Raw genomic sequence first — 20,435 nt, forward strand, 5'->3', positions numbered from 1 at the left:
GGATAATTGGTGGGGCAATGCTCAAAAACACTGATATAGTTAATGGAAGTCGTAACAGTAAACAGCAACCCAAATCCGAGGAAATGCGAAGCATCATAATTCTTCCTGCTTTAGGTAGAATGATTGTATGTCTCACGTGGTCTGGGACTGCCCGGGAATACATTTGTTATTCTGACATAATTATAATAGCGTGCCTTTTTTTTTAAATTACTCTTCTAAGTGTCCAGGCTTGGATGACAAATTTCTGGTCACTCCATTGTTTCAGGACAATCTGCACAGAAAGGACTTCTTTATCATTCAGATCTTTTGCTGCATTTCTAAGCTTTTGCTGAGTGAAACATTTTTTTTTCTATTTTATGACCTTTACTAGCAGAGGCTGATAGCTCAAAATCATTCCTGCCGAGTCAAAAATTCTTAAAAATCTCAGAAAGCCAGAGGGCTTTTGAGGAGCATATGAACCTCGAGTAAAAGTAAATAAATAAAACAAAGTTGTTTATCATTTCCGATCATCTTTAGGGTGGACTCATTCTAAGAAAGCAGCGTATAAACCCATACATCACAATGGGAATTATGTAAGAAATGAGAGCATGGTGCCGTGTGGACATATGGGAGAGATTGTATCTTTCCAGTCCATTCACATGTGGCCTAGAGGTCCATTAATTGAGAGATTAAGCCTGGAACAATGATCGCTTCTGTTCAGTTGATAAAGGGACAGGGTGACAGGCAAGATAGGTTCATTGGCAGGTGAAGGAAGGGAGGTTAGTGCCATTTTCAAAGATTTTCAGGGGCGCCTGAGTGGCTCAGTTGGTTAAGCGTCCGACTTCAGCTTAGGTCATGATCTCACCGTTCATGGGTTCGAGCCCCGCATCAGGCTCTGTGCTGACAGCTCAGAGCCTGGAGCCTGCTTTGGATTCTGTGTCTCCCTCTCTCTCTGCCCTCCCCCACGCGGGCTCTGCCTCTTAAAAATGAATATCTATTGTAACAGTTCAGATCTCTATTCAACTAGTATATTTAAAAAAAATCAACTTTAGAGAAAAACACACACAAAAATGGCCTTCTTGTGTTTCATATGTAATCGAAGAATATGTGCTATTCAGTAGTAACTTTTTCCCTCCCTTAAAATAAGTATATAGAATTGTCAAATATTCCAGGAAATATAATGGTTTCATATTTATAGTTTTCATGTTGGGGGAATTTAGTTCAGTGATTTCTGCCTAAGGACTGTTGTTTCAAGATAATTTGCTCGCTGCTTGTTTGGTTCCACTCAAACACAGCTGTAAGTTCTTTCTTTCTATATTTGGAGATGAAGTGACTGATGGCTAACATTAACCATCTGGATGAGGGGTGTGCTGGGCGGGAGAGGGGGGTGGGGACATAGCCATGCAGGGCTTCACTGCATGGCTGGGGAGTCATCTCTAGACTTTCCTACATCTGGGATCCCTGCGCTGATCCTGAACTTTGACTCTACGTGGCCAGAAGAGGCAATGATCGCCTATATGAATTTTCTTCAGCTTTATCAGACCTAACGCCACCTCTGTGAGTTAATATCATGTAACACCCTCTGAACTTTTCTGAAATTAAATTCGCAGGTGGTATAATCAAGCTCGACACATTGAAAAAAAAACTTAACACGATGACATAACAGTGACATAAGAACAAACTTTGTGGAAATAACTTAGAATAAAAGAGCAAACTTGGTGGAAATATACATAAATGTTGAGCCATGATTCGCAAACATAATGAAGTAGTCAAGGGCTAGCATCAAAATTTACATTTACCTTGAATGTAACAACTAAGATGTAGGGTGATATGTGTGTATTCTATCAGTGTCTCAAATACCACGAGTAGCTTTGCATATGTGGCTTGATTTTTAAAAATGGGATAAATTCTTGGACATTTTCATAGAAAAGAACAATCTTCCCTCATATTACAAGGTTCCTTCATTCTGGGAAAATTGAGTGTGTTTTAAAACCTTGCAAGGGGTGCCTAGGTGGCTCAGTCAGTTAAGCGTCCGACTTTGGCTTAGGTCATGAGCTTACGGTTCGTGAGTTCGAGCCCCACGTCGGGCTCTGTGCTGACAGCTCGGAGCCCAGAGCCTGCTTCGGATTCTGTGTCTCCTTCTCTCGCTGCTCCTCCCCCACTTGTGCTCTTTTTCTCAAAAATAAATAAACATTAAAAAAATTTAAAAAAAAAATACCTTGCAAAATACTTTGTGCTTTGGTACAAAACCGAGTTCTAGGCTTAGGCAATTATGAAAAGGGTTTGGACCTACCTGAATGGTCAGAGGGACATTCAAAGTCATGCATGACCTTGGGCAATTCTTCCAGGTATGGGGCTGTACTGTGCCTCTTAGGATGTCTAGGCAGCCCTTGTCTGTCCCATTTAATTGCAGTCGTGCCCTACTCCAATCATGTGACAACTAAAAATAAAGTCCCCTCTCCATTTTCAAAGTGTCCTTTAGAGGATGATATTAAGTTCATTGAAGATACTCAGCTGTACAATTCACAAGCCAGGAATCATTTACCTAAGACCTCGTTTCCATTTTTTTTCTTTCAAGTTGTGTTATTGGAGCTGTCCCTTAATAAGTCTCAATTAAAATGGGATAATCATATTTTCAGGGTAGATTGGCAAATTCTCAACAAACAATGGAGAGTGGATAGAATCTATATTATCCTTTATATATGTATTTTATTTATATTACAAACAATCTCGACTTTTTAGTGATGTCAGCAACAGATATTTCTTTTTCACTTCCTGGCTTGGGGATCAGCATGGGTTCTGCCAGGGTTCAGTTAGTTAGCTCTAGCCTGAAAGTCAGAAATTTGGTCCCTGGTACTGCCACTGCTGCTGGAGAAAATGTTCCTTATTTTGAACATCACTAGCAGCTTCTCATACACAGAACTCAGTGAGAGTCAAATAAATGTAGCTGAGAATAGCACTTTAACTAGAAGGGGAACAGGGAAATGAGTTTCTGACATTTTCATCTTACTTAGTGTGAGGTTGACTCTGCCTGCAAAGACTCATAAGGTGAGTGTATCGGTCAGTTTGTGTTAGCTTATGCTGTGTAACAAACAACTCCCAAACTCTCAAAAGCTTAAAACGACAGATTTTAATTTTTCTCCTTACATTTACATATCATTTGCAGATTAGCAGTGAGCTATGTGCTCATCACGATCTGTCTAGAATCTGGGTGGCTAGAGCAGTCACCATCTCAAATATTGCTTATCACTGTGCCAGAGACAGAAATCTGGGTGAAGCGCCTTTTAAAATTACCAGCTAGCCATGACAAAGCTCACTTCCAGTTTCATTTTATTAGCCAAAGCAAACCAAATGGCCACACATAATTCTAAAGAGGGCACAAAGGATAAGCCTGTCATGTATCCAGAAGACTCTGGAAATATATGGCATAATGCATTAATGACAACCATGATGGTAAATTTCCCCAACATGGGTTGGGAGTTCAGATGTTGGGCAACTCCCATACAAGACAAATGTCCACTACAGACTGTCTTATTTATATCTTTTCTACGTATTGCCATTGCTCACTCTGGCTCAGTAGCTATTAGTAACACAGTAAGTACTGAATGAATGTCTTTGGAATAAAAGGATATGAATATAGTTGTTTAAATTACCGAATCTGACTATAATTAAAGCTTAAAGAGATACTTTGCTATTTTAACTCGCCACTGTAAAGCATGATAAATATAAGTGTTATTAGTATGCAATGTTGCATTTAGAAAGCTTGAGATCCAGAGTGGTACATTGGGAAGAGAGAGAAAAAGGATTTTCAGCTCAACATCAATTTGAACGTGTTCACTAGTTGGTTTCCACAGTGGGGAACACTTTCTCCTGTGCCTACTCCAGAGTTTGGTACATGGCAGATATACAATAAACCTAGTTCTGCCATCATTACCTGGGTAGTCTTGGGGAAGTCACATCAACTTAGCCATAGGTCCTTTACCTGCACAACACACACAAGTGTTAATAGCTACCTTTTGTATTGTAAGGATCGCCTATACAATAGAGAACAATACAATTGGGCGAAAGCAGTTGTCATGTAATGTACGAATAACACAGCACCTGCCACAGAGTGTCCACTCAATAGCTGTTTGTTGACAGGGACAGTAAACATTCGCTCTATTCTTATTGTGGAATGGGGTGGATATCTAAGAAATTGCGTAGTGCAATTACAAAAGTTTTCCCAAGTGCTGGGGTTGAGCTTTGGCAATCTGTTTCCCACCAAATCAACCATGATAATACTCAATGGGCCCTGTCCTCATCTCTCAAAGGTCAACAAACACTTCAGAACTCCTAATTGGCTCCCGGAGCTCGCTTTCCCTCTTTGCCTCATAACGGCCCCTCCCGCTAGCCATCAGCCAACTGCCGCCAAGCCCCGCCTCCCAGGGGCACTCTCCAATCGGAGGCGCGGCCTGGGCCCAACCCTCGCGAGTCACGTGACGCGCCCAGGCCCGCTTCCGGCGCGTCGCGGGCGGCTGACGTCGCTGGGCCCGGCGTCGCGTCAGGGCTGGCCGGCGGTGGCGGCGGCGGCGGAGGCGGCGATGGCAGCGGACACTGAGCGGGCTTGAGGGCTCGGACCTGCTCCCTCCCGCGCGACCTCGGGCCCGACCCGGCGCTGCGGTCCCTGCTCTCTCCCCTCCTGCTTCCTCCCCGGCCGCTGCCTGGGCGGAGGCGGAGGCGGAGGCCCGGGCTGGCCGCCCTGCTCGTGCCCCGGCTCGGCCCCGGACGGCCCGGCTGCTGTGCGGAGAGGAGGCCGAGTCGGTAAGAGGCGGCGGCGGTGGCGGGGGCCTGGAGGCCGCCTGGATCCCGTCTGGCCGCCCGGGACGCCCCCGCGCTGGTGTCTGTCTCAGGCCCGCTCCCCTCTCGAGTCCCTCCCCGTAACTCGCCGCCCCTATTGTCTAGGCGCCGCCGCTCCCTCTCCCCCTCCCTTCCTTCCCCCACTGCCGCGGGCCGGACGGCTGTCAAACCTGGAGGCACCTCCCGCTCTTCGCCAGCGCCGTCTGAGCCCTTCCAGCCCGTCTCTGCCAGCCGCTCCCGCCCCGCGTCAACCCCCCTCCTTCTGTGGCCCCGCGGCCATTCTCTGACCTTTGCTTCACTTTCTCGGTGTTTTATCTTCTTGCGAATTTTCTCTTCCCTCCCAGTTGTCATCTCCTCCAAGTTTAACCATCCAGATAATTTTTTTTTTTTTTTTTTTACCATTCTTGTTCGCTTTCTTTTCTGTTTATGTTCCTCTCCGTTCTCTCTGTCCCCTTTTCCTGCTTCACGTACCCCTTCCCCCCATAGACTGTCTTACTTTGTCTTTTCTTTATTTCCGATACCTCCCCATCCTCCTCTCTCCACCCAAGGAAGAGGAAATCGTGCCTCATCCCAGAGTATCACTGGGAGTTTATAGGTCTTAACAACATCACTTTTATGGGTTCGAGGTTTTGTTGCAGAAAATAGTGTAACTGGTAAACTACCCCATACTGAGTTCTTCTGAAGAACAGTAGAAAAGGTTAGTTAGATTTCTACACAAATGATTTAAGTAACTGCCTTGTATGTTACATACGACCAGCCTTTTAAAAACAATTCATGCTTTTGTCCCTTTTGCACCAAATACCCTCTGACCTAGCTTCCTGTTAACTTTAATGTATTAATCTTTTTTCTTGCCATGGCCGGAGGATAGTGTCCCCTCCCTCCCCAGGAGTATTTAGGTTTGAGTTTACATATTTTTATGGCAAGTATTGGTGCCATGTTTAACCCTTACCTATTAACAGAGGTCCTTTCAAAGAGGAAAGGACAGTCGGTTTTTATGTTTACTGTTATGTTTTGTCTCTTTTGAATTGTGAGCAAACCATTAAAAAAAACCCAGAAAACAGTTGTGTTTTCTTTTTTAACCTGGAGGAGAGCAGCATCCTATTAGTAATTCTAAATATCACGAAGGTTTTAGGGATCTCTCTTTTCCCCCCAAAATTGTAGGTTTGCGTTCCTGATTACCGTTATGTTTTGGTCTAGCCTATCTCAAAGTGCATCCATATTCCTAAAGTACTAGTTAGTGACAAAGTCTACTTCAGGTGTTCTGGCTGTCCAGTGTGGCCAGAAGGGGAGTAAAGAGCCTACAAGGCAATGATCTAGAGAGGAATAGATAGTCCTTGGTAGTTTGTTGTTTGTCTAAGCGTTACGACCACTTTTATTCGTCAGTGTGGGCGCTATGTTGAAATAGAGCAGAAAGAAATTCTTTAGTTAAAAAACCCCATATCATTGTTGCTTATTGAACGTGAAGTGTAAGGAAGAAATTTCCGACGCCACTTTGCATGTTCAATTAAAATTACTGACTCGTTTGCTACCAAAGTGGGAAATCGCAGGTAATGAAGAGTCCTAATCACAGGAATTATTACTGAAATTGTCCCTGGCAGAGGAGTGTGCCTACTGCTTCTTCCTTCTTTAGATGCTCTTTTGTGCCTTATCTAGTGTCGTGTGCTATGAGGCACTCACACATTGGTTGAAAAACTTGATTAATTTGTGCCCTTCAGAATTTCAGTAGTCCCATTCCAGAACCCTCAGGTGTCTTGATTTGTCCAAGACAAAACACAGCTTCAGCTGGTGTGGAGAATTTTCTTGGGTATTTTCAAGTTCAAACTTAAAGCACGTTAGCCATTAGCAAGTTTTAATGCTCATCTGTTTGTTCTTTTGAAGTGGTTCTTTTTTATGTCCTTTCCCTTAATTCATCATCCAGACTGCCTGCAAGTTGCACCGTACTTTACCTATAGATGTTGGTACTCATCATTCCAATTTCTTTAAAATTTGGCACTTATTTTAACTTCTCGTGCGGGGTTTTAAAAATTCTGTCTTACTCCCTATGCATTTTATGCATTGGAGTCTAACTTTTTTTTTTTTTTTTTTTTTTTTTTTGTTCCTTCCTCCCGAGGTAGTGAAAAGCAAATACGGAAGAAATAGGATCTCAAGATGAGTAAAAAGCCCCCAAATCGTCCTGGAATCACTTTTGAGATTGGTGCGCGTTTGGAGGCCCTGGACTACTTACAGAAATGGTATGGAAAACCCGGAGCCCTTGACCTGAAGCACCGTATTGGTAGCCTTGGAGTTGTTTCTCAGTTGCTTTTCTTTTGACCCTGGCAGAAACATTAACGTGGTCACATTTTAAGTACTCATACACTTTTTTTTAGCTCTCCTACTCTTCAACAGGCTTTGCAGGTTCAGCATTCCAAAGCTATTTGTAGTCAGAATCGTTTTAGGTATTGGGAACTGAACTGAAAATAATGATCTAGAATATGAAGTAGAGAGAGCGTATCAGTACCCTTGTGTGCTTACCGTGAGCTATATTGGGGGTGGGAGGGAGGGGATTAATTTAGATTAATCCCAAGATTTGGATAGAACTTGATATAAATCTCTTTTCTTGGCCTGTGTCAGAGGTAGTCTTTCAAAATACTGTGGTTGATGGTTATGTTGAATACGTTGATGGTTAGCACAGTCACTGCTCGTTCACTGTCCCATCTAAAATCAAAAACCAGTTTACATCCTCTTTTCCCCAGAGGGTGGTGAACTAAAGGCAGGTTGTTACTGTCCCGTACTAGATGGGCAGCACTTTCAGACCCTTTTAAATTTCTTGTGTTCTGGCCACGTGTGGTAAGTGGTGAATTTAAGCCCCTAACACACCCCTAAAACAGCGGTGTAGGGATAAAACCATCACCGGAAAGGAGAGAAGGGGAAACAACACACAGGGGCACCGGGCCACAGTAGAAGTGACAAGGATTCATTCCCTCGTTCTCCTAGGGAATGCTTTCCTCATTCTTCTTAGCTGCCCCTAGTTCTCCCTGGGTGGAAGTCTGTTCTTGCCACCCTCGGCCCGCTCTCTGAGAGGGGCATTGGAGAGCTCCTCTGCAGGCAATGCGGTTGTCTGGCTCTCTTGAAGCCCGTCACTTTGATGAGGGATCTAGTGGCTTAGCAACTCCAGGACTCTGTCCACCAGACTTTCTGACATTTTCTCTCACGACGACTCCCTTCAAAACATGGCAGGCATTTTATAAATGCGCTTTTGATAGACTTGCATTATGTCAACCTCCTGAGTTGGCAAATGGCAGGCAGAGAAATCTTGTTTAGTCATGATATTTGACTTTAGACCAGTCTGGGATCTTTGTCTCTTAGTATCTGGCTTTAGAATTCTGCACGTCCCTGATTCCCAGGTTGACGGGCTCTGTCGTAGGCACTGCTTTAGGACAGTTTAAAACTACAGTCTGATGTGGGAAGGCAGTTATTTGGCCCCATGCCTGTAAGGTGCATCTCAGAAGATAGTTCTTTTTAGGGGACTTAATTGTTATTTCCCATCAGGTGGAGAGTGAACATAGTAGTTCCCAGGTGGGGTTTGGGAATCGCCTGGGCCTGGCAGTAGCATCTCTCGTAGTCGTGAAGCTAAAAACGATCTCTAGACGTGGTGGGGTGCTCCCTGGGGGGGCACACGTGCTCCTGATTGAGAAGCGCTGCATTGGTTAGTCAGTAATTGGCCCTCTTTGGTTCTCATGTGACCCAAAGGAGCTTTTTACTCTGAAGGCACACTGGTAAATCTCTGTGTGGTATGAGAAGTGATGCTGCTTCTCTGATGCTCATCCTTGTCTCTTAAGTTTTGGGTTTTTTTTAAGTTATTAGCTTTTGAATCACTAGTTAATTCATATTAACGTATTTTCTTAGGCTTCTAAACTGACAAAGATGCAGTTGAGATAGCTTCTGGTTTTGGACAGGGACCCAGTTTATTAATTTTCTTAGAGGTTTCCAGGGATATTAACATAATTTCAGCATTAGTAAGAAATTTGCTTTCAGTGGTGAAATGTTTTCTAATTCAACAATTGTTAAATTGATGGCCCCGTAGTTAAAACGATTATAAAAGAGAACTACTTTAAAGGTGAAGCCCGAAAGTGCTTTTAGAGTACTTGGAATTTGAGAGAAAAAATGATCATTGTAGCTAAGTTTTTCCATGGTCTTTTGCTTCGCACCAAGAAATTCCTAAGTGTTTAGGTAGTGTGATAACATGCATACGTAATCACTGGTGAAGTTTAGCTTTCATTTTAATGACTCCAGTAGTAATGGTGTCTTTAAAGTACGTAAACATCAGCCAGAATAATCTTAGATGATAATCAATGAAACATGTCATTGATTTGATTTTTGTGAGCTCATTTATATGAAGATTTTAATATTCTGCTATGATTGGCTCCTTAATTAAAAAGGAATGAAGAGGGGCGCCTGGGTGGCTCAGTCGGTTAAGCGTCCGACTTCGGCTCAGGTCATGATCTCGTGACCCGTGGGTTCGAGCCCCGCGTCGGGCTCTGTGCTGATGGCTCAGAGCCTGGAGCCTGTTTCGGATTCTGTGTCTCCCTCTTTCTCTGACCCTCCCCTGTTCATGCTCTCTCTGTGTCAAAAATAAATGTTATTTAAAAAAAAAAAAAAAAAAGAATGAAGAGTATTGTATATACATATTCTAGGTAGTTAAATAATTTTCTTACTGTGACTTTGTTTATTAATGTTGGTAGTCTCAAGAACTAGGTAGCTTTGGGTGACCCCTGTCATTTAGTATTAAAGTGCTTTACTGTAAGACAAGTAATTGTTAAGATTTATTGGGTTTTAGATGGGCATGAAAGAAGTTCTACGAGACACAGTACTCTTTGGCAGACTTTATTTTTATTTTTATTTTATTTTATTTTTTTTTTTAAATTTTTTTTTAACGTTTATTTATTTTTGAGACAGAGAGAGACAGAGCATGAACAGGGGAGGGGCAGAGAGAGAGGGAGACACAGAATCGGAAGCAGGCTCCAGGCTCTGAGCCATCAGCCCAGAGCCTGACGCGGGGCTCAAACTCACGGACCGCGAGATCGTGACCTGAGCCGAAGTCGGACGCTTAACCTACTGAGCCACCCAGGTGCCCCTGCAGACTTTTTTTTTTTTTTTTTTTTTTTTTTTTAATTTTTTTTTTTTTTTCAACGTTTTTTATTTATTTTTGGGACAGAGAGAGACAGAGCATGAACGGGGGAGGGGCAGAGAGAGGGAGACACAGAATCGGAAACAGGCTCCAGGCTCCGAGCCATCAGCCCAGAGCCTGACGCGGGGCTCGAACTCACGGACCGCGAGATCGTGACCTGGCTGAAGTCGGACGCTTAACCGACTGCGCCACCCAGGCGCCCCTCTCAGACTTTATTTTTAAATGAGGCAATAAACCTTATTCTTTGTATCATTCCATTTGAGTCATTCTGTATTTCATATAAATGCTACAGTTTTTTGCTTGAATGCCAGGTAAAAGTGTAGAAGGATTATTTGAGTGTTGCGAAACCTTAATATTTTTGTGAGGAGCAAAATAGTTAATCGCTGAAAATTTGCTGAAATGATTCCACTTTCACCCCTCCTTCCCTGTTTTCTTTCCTGTTCTCTTCTGTTGCACCCATATAGAATGCTTCACCGTCCATATTTACTCCGTACAGCTGGGAAAGTATTGGGTTCCTATTTGACATAAGTCAAATAGGCATTGGACAGGGAGGGACACGTAGGAGTGCAGATACTGCTTGCTGTCTCTGCACACAAGACATTTCCAGTAAAGCCGTGTGTCTCTTATGAAGGAAATAACATCACGTGTTGATAGAGAAGTGCGAAGGGAAAGTTGTGCGAGTGGAGCGCCCAAAATGTCAACATGTCCTGTATGTAGAAGATGTGTCCTGTGTCAAAAAAGCAAACTCGTTATTACTGTGTGCCCTGGACGTAAGAAGATAAATTCTGAATTAAGTGGGCAGAAATCAAGAGAAATAAGCTTCCGGTTGTAGGTTTGGGGGTAGATTTGATTTCATAGGAAGGTACAGTCCTTTTCATATGGAAAGTACACGATTACTGCTTGAGCAAACCATATTACGTTTTCTTTAAAGTTCAGAAAGATATTTCATCCTTGAAAATACAGTCTATACATTTTTTGAAGTAGTGATTTGTTAACTTTTTGTTTTCAAAGTCGTTTTAGAGCTACATTAGGAAACTCATGGAATAGTTGGATTACCTACGAACACTCATGAATGTAGGCCGTAGGAAGCCGTTGAGAGGCCAGCTGTCTTCAGTTACAGTGTGTGATTTTTGGATTTCCTATACTGACTAAACCTAACTCCTGCTGAGTAGTTAGGTTGCTTAATTTTTAATTAATTTTCTTTGATTTTTAATTGTTAATTTTTAAGTTATTTTTCGGGGGGTTGCTTAATTATAAACTGTTATAGTTTTACGTAAAACATGGTTTAGTTTCTCAACAGCCTTTTAATTTAAAAGACTTTTGTGATATTTATAGCTACTACAGTCAATCATTTTCTTTTACTTTTTTAAATATTTTATTTTTAAGTAATCTGCACCCAGTGTGGGGCTCGAACTCACAACCCTGAGATCAAGAGTCACATGCTCGGGGCGCCTGGGTGGCGCAGTCGGTTAAGCGTCCGACTTCAGCCAGGTCACGATCTCGCGGTCCGTGAGTTCGAGCCCCGCGTCAGGCTCTGGGCTGATGGCTCGGAGCCTGGAGCCTGTTTCCGATTCTGTGTCTCCCTCTCTCTCTGACCCTCCCCCGTTCATGCTCTGTCTCTCTCTGTCCCAAAAATATTAAAAAAAAAAAAAAAAAAAAAAAAAAAAAAAAAAAAAGAGTCACATGCTCTACCAACTGAGCCAGCCAGGTGCCCCCATAATGAACCATTTTCTGTCTTACCTCCGCAACCCCGGTGTATTCAAACTGTGACATACCAGATTTATAATCTCTTGAATGCAGTAACATCATAAGAATGAAAAAGAATGCAGGTGGTTGATACGGGAGTATATTTGGGGAAATAAAGTTCAGAGTTGAAGTTCTGTTGGAGATACTGGAAGTGAATTCTAAGGACAAAGAGGTAGGTCCAAAGTCAGCTGTCACTTTCTGATCCTGTGATATGGATAAGTCCTTGACTTGAGTTAGTGTATCAGTAAAATGGAAGCAGTGTTACTGTCTTTTCCTTAGAGGATCATTTTAAAGATTAAATAACGTGTGTAAACTTGCTTCCAATTCTACAAAATAGTGCGTAATTATAAAGCACTGAAGTAAATACAAGGGAAGAGGGAGAGTTGAAAAATAAATCTTTGAGGATCTGAAGACTTAAGTGTGTAAGTTTTTAAATGTAGCTTTAGTGTTGAGGTGACAGTGGCCTGGAACGTACGAGGAAAATCATGTCATTGTAACCAGCTATAAACTGTCTTTTTTGAGGTGATAATGAAATGTTTTTGTTACTGCAGAGCTTTACAGTTGATAAAGCATCCTTGCAAATATTATAGTTTCTAATTATTCTGAATATTGGTCAAGAAGAAAAGTGATAACATCAAACTGGTTTGGACTACTGATTTAACTTCTGTCTTTTGAATGAAATTGAAATAGTTACTCTGTAGCAAGTGATTTAGTTATGAAGACAAAGTAAATATGCTCTGAAAATTTGAAATACAGAGTTAATTTAAAATATTCAGATAAAAAAATAAAATATTCAGATGAGTTAATGCTCTTCTGAAATTTTTTGGAATATTTCTATTCTCTTCTAGATACAAAGGAAAGGAAAATGAAAAAAACTGTGGAGATATCTCCAAGTATCAGAGTTTGATAGAACAGTGTAAACTTGAATTGGCAAATGCTGTTTCCACACATTGGGAGTTTTTTGAACTGTATGGAACGTTTGCAAATGTGAGTTTTTAAAATGCTCACAAATAGAATTTTAATAGAGTGGGAAAAATTGAGGAAATTTAGATTGTAGCAAGTACAAATACTTTCTGATTTGAACAAAAGTACATATTTTCTGAATAAAAAGGGTTGCTTTTTTCTAATTGAATTTAGTTATTCAAAGGCAAATATTAATAGAAGTAAGTTGCGTTATCTCTATTTGCAGTAGAAAAATGTTCCTGGGAAGTAGTAATGTAGATCAAATTTTAAAACTCAAGTCATTTTTAAATTAGTTGAGTTCGAAGTTTGTAGAAACCTTAGGTGAATAGTTTTAAAGTAGGAAATCTTTTGCTAATATGAAGAAATTTTTTGTATATTGGGTTTCCCTAACTCTGTATATTTGAAAAGGTTTGATTCTTATTTTGAGTCACTACGTACCTTTGAAAACCTAATTTTAGCTGTAGACTCAGCAAAATGTACAGTCACACTTATATACCCCCAAAATTGAATTATATCATATGGGTGGTCATAGAAAATGTATCCAGGGACTCCAGATTAAGGACTCTTCTTGCAGAGAATTTCAGATTGAAATCTATGTGATTTTTTTTTTTTTAATTCCTAGATTTTTCTATTCAGAAAGTCACAAATTTTGAATCTTAAGATCTAAGCGAGTCCTCATTTTCGTCATCACATAGGTCTGCATCAGTGCACAAACGTTGTAGTTTTTTAATTTTTACAATTTTCGCCAAAAAAAACCCTATAAACTTTTAAGGGTAAAGATCTCTGTCTCCCTTCTCTTCCCTCAAAATATGGTGAAAGCAAGGTCAGATGTAGGGGCAGAGTATATGTATTTATTATTCTAGTTTTTACTCTGATGTTCTTTTCATTATATTGATTCATTTCCTATAGAACTTCTTGTTATTTGCTCAGACTTTTTGCTCATCCTAGTTTTCTTGGAAGGCGAAAGAAAAGGAATATTGGAAAACATAAATTACACTGGAAATCAGAAGATGTGAGTTCTGGGTGCTCTTTTACCATGAAGTGTGTTGTGTGACTTTGGATAGTTCCTTCTCTGCTCTAATGTCCCTAAAACGAGGGTGTGATGTTCAGGTCCCTTGACATAGAAACTGAAATTTCTTTGATTTACTTTCCATCAATTCAGGGATGATAGATTTTTATAATCTCACTTTCCATTGGGTAAATAATACAGACTTGAGGCAAAAGTAAGACAGTAGAAGTCCTACGTAGTTTGTTCAAAACTGCTGGTCACTCGAGAAAAAATGAGTGGACACAGTGGAGAAAGTTGAATCTAGTTTGGAACAAAAATGATAGTTTTGAAGTTTGGGGGAGAGTGGTATTGGGCACATGGTTGTCCTTTCTCCAACCTGCTCTCCCACTCATTTAAATACTTTTCATTATTTAATTTTGAAATTACTTACAACCACAACTATTGGCTTAGAAAAGTGTATTTAACCAATAGGATGCCCTAACTCCCTGACTTTCCATGTGTTAACAATTCACTAATTGATTCTCTTACAAAATTCATGGATGTTGTAGTTTTGAAAGTGGTTCAGGTGAAGTCTAGAAGCGTGAGCTTTAGCAGCCTCTGATTCACCTACAGGGTTTGTTATACACGCATCACTGGGCCAACGCCCGCGGCTCCTGAATCAGTAGATCTGCACTGGGGCCCAGCAGTTTGCACTTCTAGAATGTTTCTAGGTAATGCTGGTGCTGCCGGTCTGGAGACCACATAAGAGATTCACTGGTCTAGGGCATACAGAATTGTTAGCCCAAAGATACAGTTTATGAGGTGGATAGCAATGGAAGTGGTCAGGATTGTTTTTGAATTTTTAGTCTGTTGTGATTATGTTCGTTGGAAGAAGTAACATATAAGTACATTGCAAAATGATGCATGATTCAAAAACCATTTTTTGCTGTTTTTCAGTACAATAGAGTATATTGACCTACATGTGCTTTGACAAAGTGCTTCAGTTTTCTTGCTTTTTTCCTGCTTTATGTAATCTCCAACGCTACGTGGCTGGATAGTTGGTATTTAGGTCCGTGTTGACAAGGGGCAAAAAGACCATCTATGGTTATAGTTAATTATGGATTGCTGTTGTGAGATGATAACTTCTATACTGATTCAGGATATATGGGAGATATTCAGTATGTCACTTGAGTTTTACAAGGAGCCTGTCAGGTCTGGGACACTCTTTGTCGGTTTAGAAATGATGTGTCTCAGGTTTGGAGATATTAACTGTTTTCTTCCAGCTCATCTAGTTAGAAGAATCCTCCTGTACCCAGGTTCTTTTGACTCTCAGTCTTATGATCTCGTTACTATAACCCATTGCCTCATATATGGACACCCTGGAGTTTGAGCCTCAGCTTCAGGGGGTAAATGGGCTCAGTGCTGATAGGCTACCTTCATTCCTGACTTTCTCTGGTGACGTGTGTGTATCTGGTGTTTAGAAGGGCCCCAAGAGTCCAGCATGCCTGTGTCACTCTTGTTCCATGGAATTATCTTCTACAAGGTAGGTTAATTTCAGGCCTATCTGGCCTAGAAACTCTCCCTCCCAAGCTTACCTTCAAATCAAGCCTTCAAGCTAATGATTTCCTAGCTTTCTTCACAAATGTGTAGTAAAGTCCAGGAACCTTGGGCTTATTGTAGTGTGCTCTCTGTGTGTGCATGTGTGTTCATGTAATGGCAAGAGTTGGACTGAAAGAGAAGACCGTTTGATTTGCTCATCTGACATTTGGTTGAAGGTCAGCCATTGTATATCACATGCATCCAACTCTATTCATTACATCATTCCTGCTGAATATTATTATGTGTTGTGAGATTTTACACTTGCCACATCAAATTAGATGCTACTTTATTTTGTGATCAAAGCCACTAGTTGGGAAATAATTTATCTGGGTGATAGTCAACTCCACTAAAGAGAATGGCTGGCAGGTCTAGTTTTGCTGAGGAGACAGAACTGCTGTCTATAGATGCTGATAAGTTTTTAACTTTGTTTTTACTTGAGTTTTTAAGTGAGGGGGAGAATACTAAGTTTTAAAGATCAGTGTAATTTTTTTTAAAAGCAATTAACATGATACTGAAAAGGCAGTTTAGTTTTGCTATTTTTCATAAGGGTCCCAGTTTTTAGTTTTTCTATGTGACTTTTCATTTTGAACAACCATTGACCATCCCTGCTGTCACCTCCCACACATTATTACTCATCACATAGAACTTTTCTTTTTATTAAATTGGACATTGACATGCAAGTGTCATGTTGTTTCAGTAGCTGTAACTCATCTTTGAGAGAATTGTTGCAGTGAAATCGAAGAAGGAATGGGGATATTTATTTAATATTCGATGTGTCTTAAAAGTCTGTTTTTTCACCGCAAGAAAGCTAACCTTCTTTAATTAAAAATAAGTGTGTTCCTGGTATATCATGGTTAGGGAAGGTACCAAAGTATCAGGTGCTTGCATGAAATAATACGTATGTACAAGGCCTAGCCCCTTTTACTCCTAAAGGTACCCAGCAAAGTTTATTGAATTTTGACAGGTTTAGTAAAGAGTGAGCTCAAGAATTTGGGGGATATCATGATATCTGGTTACTGTTTCAGAAATTTTTGGCAAATGAGTTGTGACTGATGGGTTGAAAACTACGCGTAGGATTATATTTGTCAGACTAGTAAATTTTATTTTTCAAGTCACCTGGTGTTTTTCTTAGTTCTATAGCAAATCATCCCCAGGATTCCTATCTTAATTTTTAAATTTACAACAATTTTGAAACATCCTAAAAGTTAAGCCACTTGCTTTTTTCAGACTCCTTCATTTTAATGTGATATTTTGTACTTAGGCACAATTGAGGTATACACCTTTTGGGAAATTTTAATAATAAACCAAAAGAGCCTTTTTGTGCATGGGACGGTGGGGGGGGGGGGGGGGGTGTTTTTTTTTTTTTTTGTGCAGTGTGATAAAAGCTGTTTTCTGTACTCTTTGGGCTAACAAAAATCAACTTTAGCCATTTTGTATCAAAAGCAGAAGATTAAAACTGAATTTACAAGAAAAAGTAAACATAATATCTGATTTTCTTATTATTTTTGTTTTCAGTACCTCTCAGTAAGAGCCCCCTATATTTGAAGCTGCAGTAAGTGTGATAGGTGAAAAGCATCAGTTGGCAAGATGCACCATATATATTGAATGTCTTTAATGTCAGACGAACCTCATTTCAGGGATGTACCACTTAATTGCCTATTTTTACTTGAGCAAGTTACTTAGCAGTTCAGAGCCTCTATGACCCCTCTGTAAAATCTGGGAGCAATAATAGTACCTAACTCAAAAAGGCTCTTTGGGAATTAAGAGAGTGCATCTTAAAAGCTTATCATGGTTTGTGCCACATGGTAGGCACTTAGTAAATGTTAGCTTTAATTATAATGACAGCATGAATCTAGTGGGAGAGGAGTCCGTGTAAATCTTTAAAACTTCAACCAGTAGGTATATAAACATGTATAGTTCCCTATAGTAGTAAAATAATTTTTAAGTCTAGAATATTAAGAAATAGAAACTGAGTGGACCTCAACTTGCTAGAGTTTGGGTTTTGTGACAAAATTAAGCAAAAAAGGCGTTTGGTCCTGTTAGTCTGAACAAACTATATAAAGTACGTAAACTTTGGGTACAATACTGGTGGCATTTTTTGGGTGGAGTAGGAAAGGAATTTTTGATAGTCTGATTGATTCTTGTGGTGGGAGTTGGTAATAAGTAGAAAGGCCATGGTGTAGGCATTTGGATTGATTAAAACTGACTGTGGATGAATGTACGCGTGGCAGGAGATTCAGGTGCTAAGGAGGAAGAGGGGAGTAGGACTTTATATGGAGGGATCTGAAATGAAACCTTAATTTGAAAGGTGGCGGCGTCACAGTTCTAAAGGAACACACGTAGCTAACTCTGATCTTACCTGTGTGCTGCTGCAGAGGTGTGGACAGGTAGGCATCAGGGTGGTCTGGCAGCTTATACTGGACACGTGTCCTGGGGGTGGATGCCTCTGAAAAAATGACCTGACGGGTGATGTGATGAGACACTTAGAATTCTGTGTTGGAGAAAATGGGAGTTTGACATATAAGCTATTAGCCGAATGTTTTGGAAAGCCTACATGCTTTTGTATTTACACTTCATTTTGGAATGTCAAGTTTGGATAAAAAGAGTTTTGTTTTCAGTGTGTTGTTAAAGTGTGAAACAAATTAACACGCAGTATCTGAAAGCACTTCATCTAAAAACACTGGAACACTAAATGACATTGTTCTTGTAGTTTAATCAGTGAGTGGAATGGGTGAGAAAACCCTTTTGAAAATTACAAAGCAGACTGATAAATTTAAAGTACTCCCAAGAAGCTAAAATTTTAAAAGGTTATTTTTATTATTTGGCAAATAATCCTAACACTTGTATGTAAGGAAGTTCTTACCTCCGTAATTCTAGTTCTTCTAAGGTGTTTTAGTCATTTTTTACGACACCGTGTTAGAGTTTCTTGCTTACAAAGTGCTTATCCACAAAACTGTTTGGAGTTGTTAATCTAACTCCCTAAATTTCTGCTAACATTTAGATTATGTGTAAGGCATATTTCAGGTGTGTTTCATTTTTTAAAAATCAGAGACCTGGGGTGCCTGGGTGGCTCAGTCGGCATCCAACTTCGGCTCAGGTCATGATCTCGTGGTTCGTGGGTTCAGGCCCCGTGTTGGGCTCTGTGCTGACAGCTCAGAGCCTGGAGCCTGCTTTGGATTCTGTGTCTCCCTCTCACTGTCCCTCCCTTGCTTGCACTCTGTGTCTGTTTCTCTCTCACAAAAATAAATAAACGTTTTAAAAAAAAATTAGAGACCTACTTTAGGAGAACATCTAATTTAGGTACTGTTTTTGTGTGCTTCTGTAATATGTCTTCAATATTCTAGCTATAACATTGTATTGTAATTGAGTTAATTTATTTGATTCTCGTTTTCTTTTCCTTCCCTCCTGAATTTGAGTTTATTGATTGGAATAATATCTTACTTTTATTTGTAGCTTTATTCCAACTTCAGAGTCTGGCACATAGTGAATTAGAGACTCCCTGTTTGTTGAGTTAAATGAAATGAATGAGGAAGTGTCAGTTTTTAGATTTATATAACTTAGAAATTTTATTGTCTTACCAATATAGACAAAAAATGACTTATTTAAAACAATTTGAATAACTTATGGGGGCAAAGTTTTAAAATCCTTTGCCTTTTGGGGGGCTCCTGGGTGGCTCAGTTGGTTAAGCGACCGACTGCGGCTCGGGTCCTGATCACGCAGTTTGTGAGTTCGAGTCCCGCGTCGGGCTCTGTGCTGACAGCTCAGAGCCTGGAGCCTGCTTCCGATTCTGTGTCTCCCCCTCTCTCTACCCGTCCCCAACTCATGCTCTGTGTCTCTCCCATCTCTCAATAGTAAATACATGTTAAAAAAAATTTTAAAAATAAATAAAATCCTTTGCCTTTTTGATTAATGTGGTACTTACTCAAATGATTAGTTAAATCTCAGAGTGAATTCTGATGGTCTGTAGGACATTAACAATGTAGGCTGGCCTTGTTCGGTGGATTGTTACCTATCAATGAGTAGTTAACAACTCTGTCCTGTGCCTTAAGTGCAGGAGATCCTTGGCCCTGAGTGTATCAAGGAATTTCTCTTGTCGTGTCCTCATGGTTTGCCTTTCTTTATCAATACAGGTAAAGATCTGGGTATTACAAAGTAGATGACAAATCAGAATGAGTTCAAATAATGTTTAATTGTTTTACTGTTAATATATTGAATATATATATATATATATGTATTTTTTTTAATAGTTCCATGCCCATTATTTCTTTATTCTTCCAAGGATAACGGAGCACCTATGGTATGAGTGTTAATAGATAATCTTGCCTTCCAGAAGGACTTTTTGTTTCTGATCATGGACCCCTTTGAAAATCGGATTAAAGTTGGGAATTCCCACTTCAAGAGAATATTGGTACATATCTACACCAAACAGCATTTTGCGGACAGTCTCAGGGCATCATGGTCTCCTGATTTAGTGAGCGAATCAGGACCTGCCCGTGTTAAACAGTTACCAGTGTACAGGAATTCATCTGTAATGGTAATTCCCATCTTAGATTTCTCGTATTCTCCTTGTGTTTTGACAACACTCAGGAGTCAGTGCTGTAGGGAACTGATGCAGTGTATTCAGTGTATAGCCAACCTCTTTGGTCAGCATGTGGTTCTTAACGGATTGCGGATTTGGTCCAGAATCCACAGATACTGCTATGCTGAATGATCTTGTATAAGTGGGAGATCCCAGTAACAGTGTTAAAATGTTGGTATTCTTAGATGAGGCAATAAAGCATTGTAAGCATTCAGAAAAGGTGAAAATGATTTTTATTCTTGGGGATGGATTTGTTCTACTCTGTAGTTATAGCCACAGTTTAACTTGACCATTGAAGTCTTTGACTATACTAATTCAGAGAGGGTCCTGAGAAATCAACCGACAGATTATGGTAGTAGAATTGCATGCATGAAAATACCGTTCAGTTCAGCAAAGATCGCTGTAATATCTTCTCAGAATTTCTGAATGCTATTTGTTTCCATTAAGCCTAATAACCAGTTTTAGAGTGGATCAATTTTCTTGTTAAGGTCGTTATACTTGCTAGGAATCAAGTGCGAAAGACATATGAAGGTGTGGCAGACCTAGAGCAATGAAGGCAATTCCTTGTTTTCCACACG

General features: G+C 40.3%; 2 protein-coding genes across 17 annotated transcripts in view; one reads left to right on the plus strand and one right to left on the minus strand.

Annotated features, from left to right (window-relative positions):
* TMEM71 (transmembrane protein 71) overlaps positions 1 to 5,125 on the minus strand; it is a 38,954-nt gene extending 33,829 nt beyond the window's left edge. Inside the window, exon 1 of the mRNA XM_078441611.2 lies at positions 5,104 to 5,125. The gene's annotated coding sequence lies outside the window, so the exon portion shown is untranslated. The remainder of the gene's footprint in view (positions 1 to 5,103) is intronic.
* PHF20L1 (PHD finger protein 20 like 1) overlaps positions 4,491 to 20,435 on the plus strand; it is an 89,259-nt gene continuing 73,314 nt past the window's right edge. For 7 of the 16 annotated variants that reach the window (XM_060611359.3, XM_078441600.2, XM_078441609.2 and 4 more), the window contains exons 1-2: positions 4,491 to 4,779; positions 6,930 to 7,046. In XM_060611359.3, coding sequence (XP_060467342.1) covers positions 6,964 to 7,046 — 83 coding nt within the window. In that variant the 5' untranslated portion in view covers positions 4,491 to 4,779; positions 6,930 to 6,963. Of the gene's footprint in view, positions 4,780 to 6,925; positions 7,047 to 20,435 lie in introns of all 16 variants that reach the window. The other 9 variants (XM_078441603.2, XM_078441604.2, XM_078441605.2 and 6 more) reach the window with 3 other exon arrangements.

This window comes from Panthera onca, chromosome F2 (assembly GCF_046562875.1).
Source record: "Panthera onca isolate mPanOnc1 chromosome F2, mPanOnc1 haplotype 2, whole genome shotgun sequence".
NCBI lineage: Eukaryota > Metazoa > Chordata > Mammalia > Carnivora > Felidae > Panthera > Panthera onca.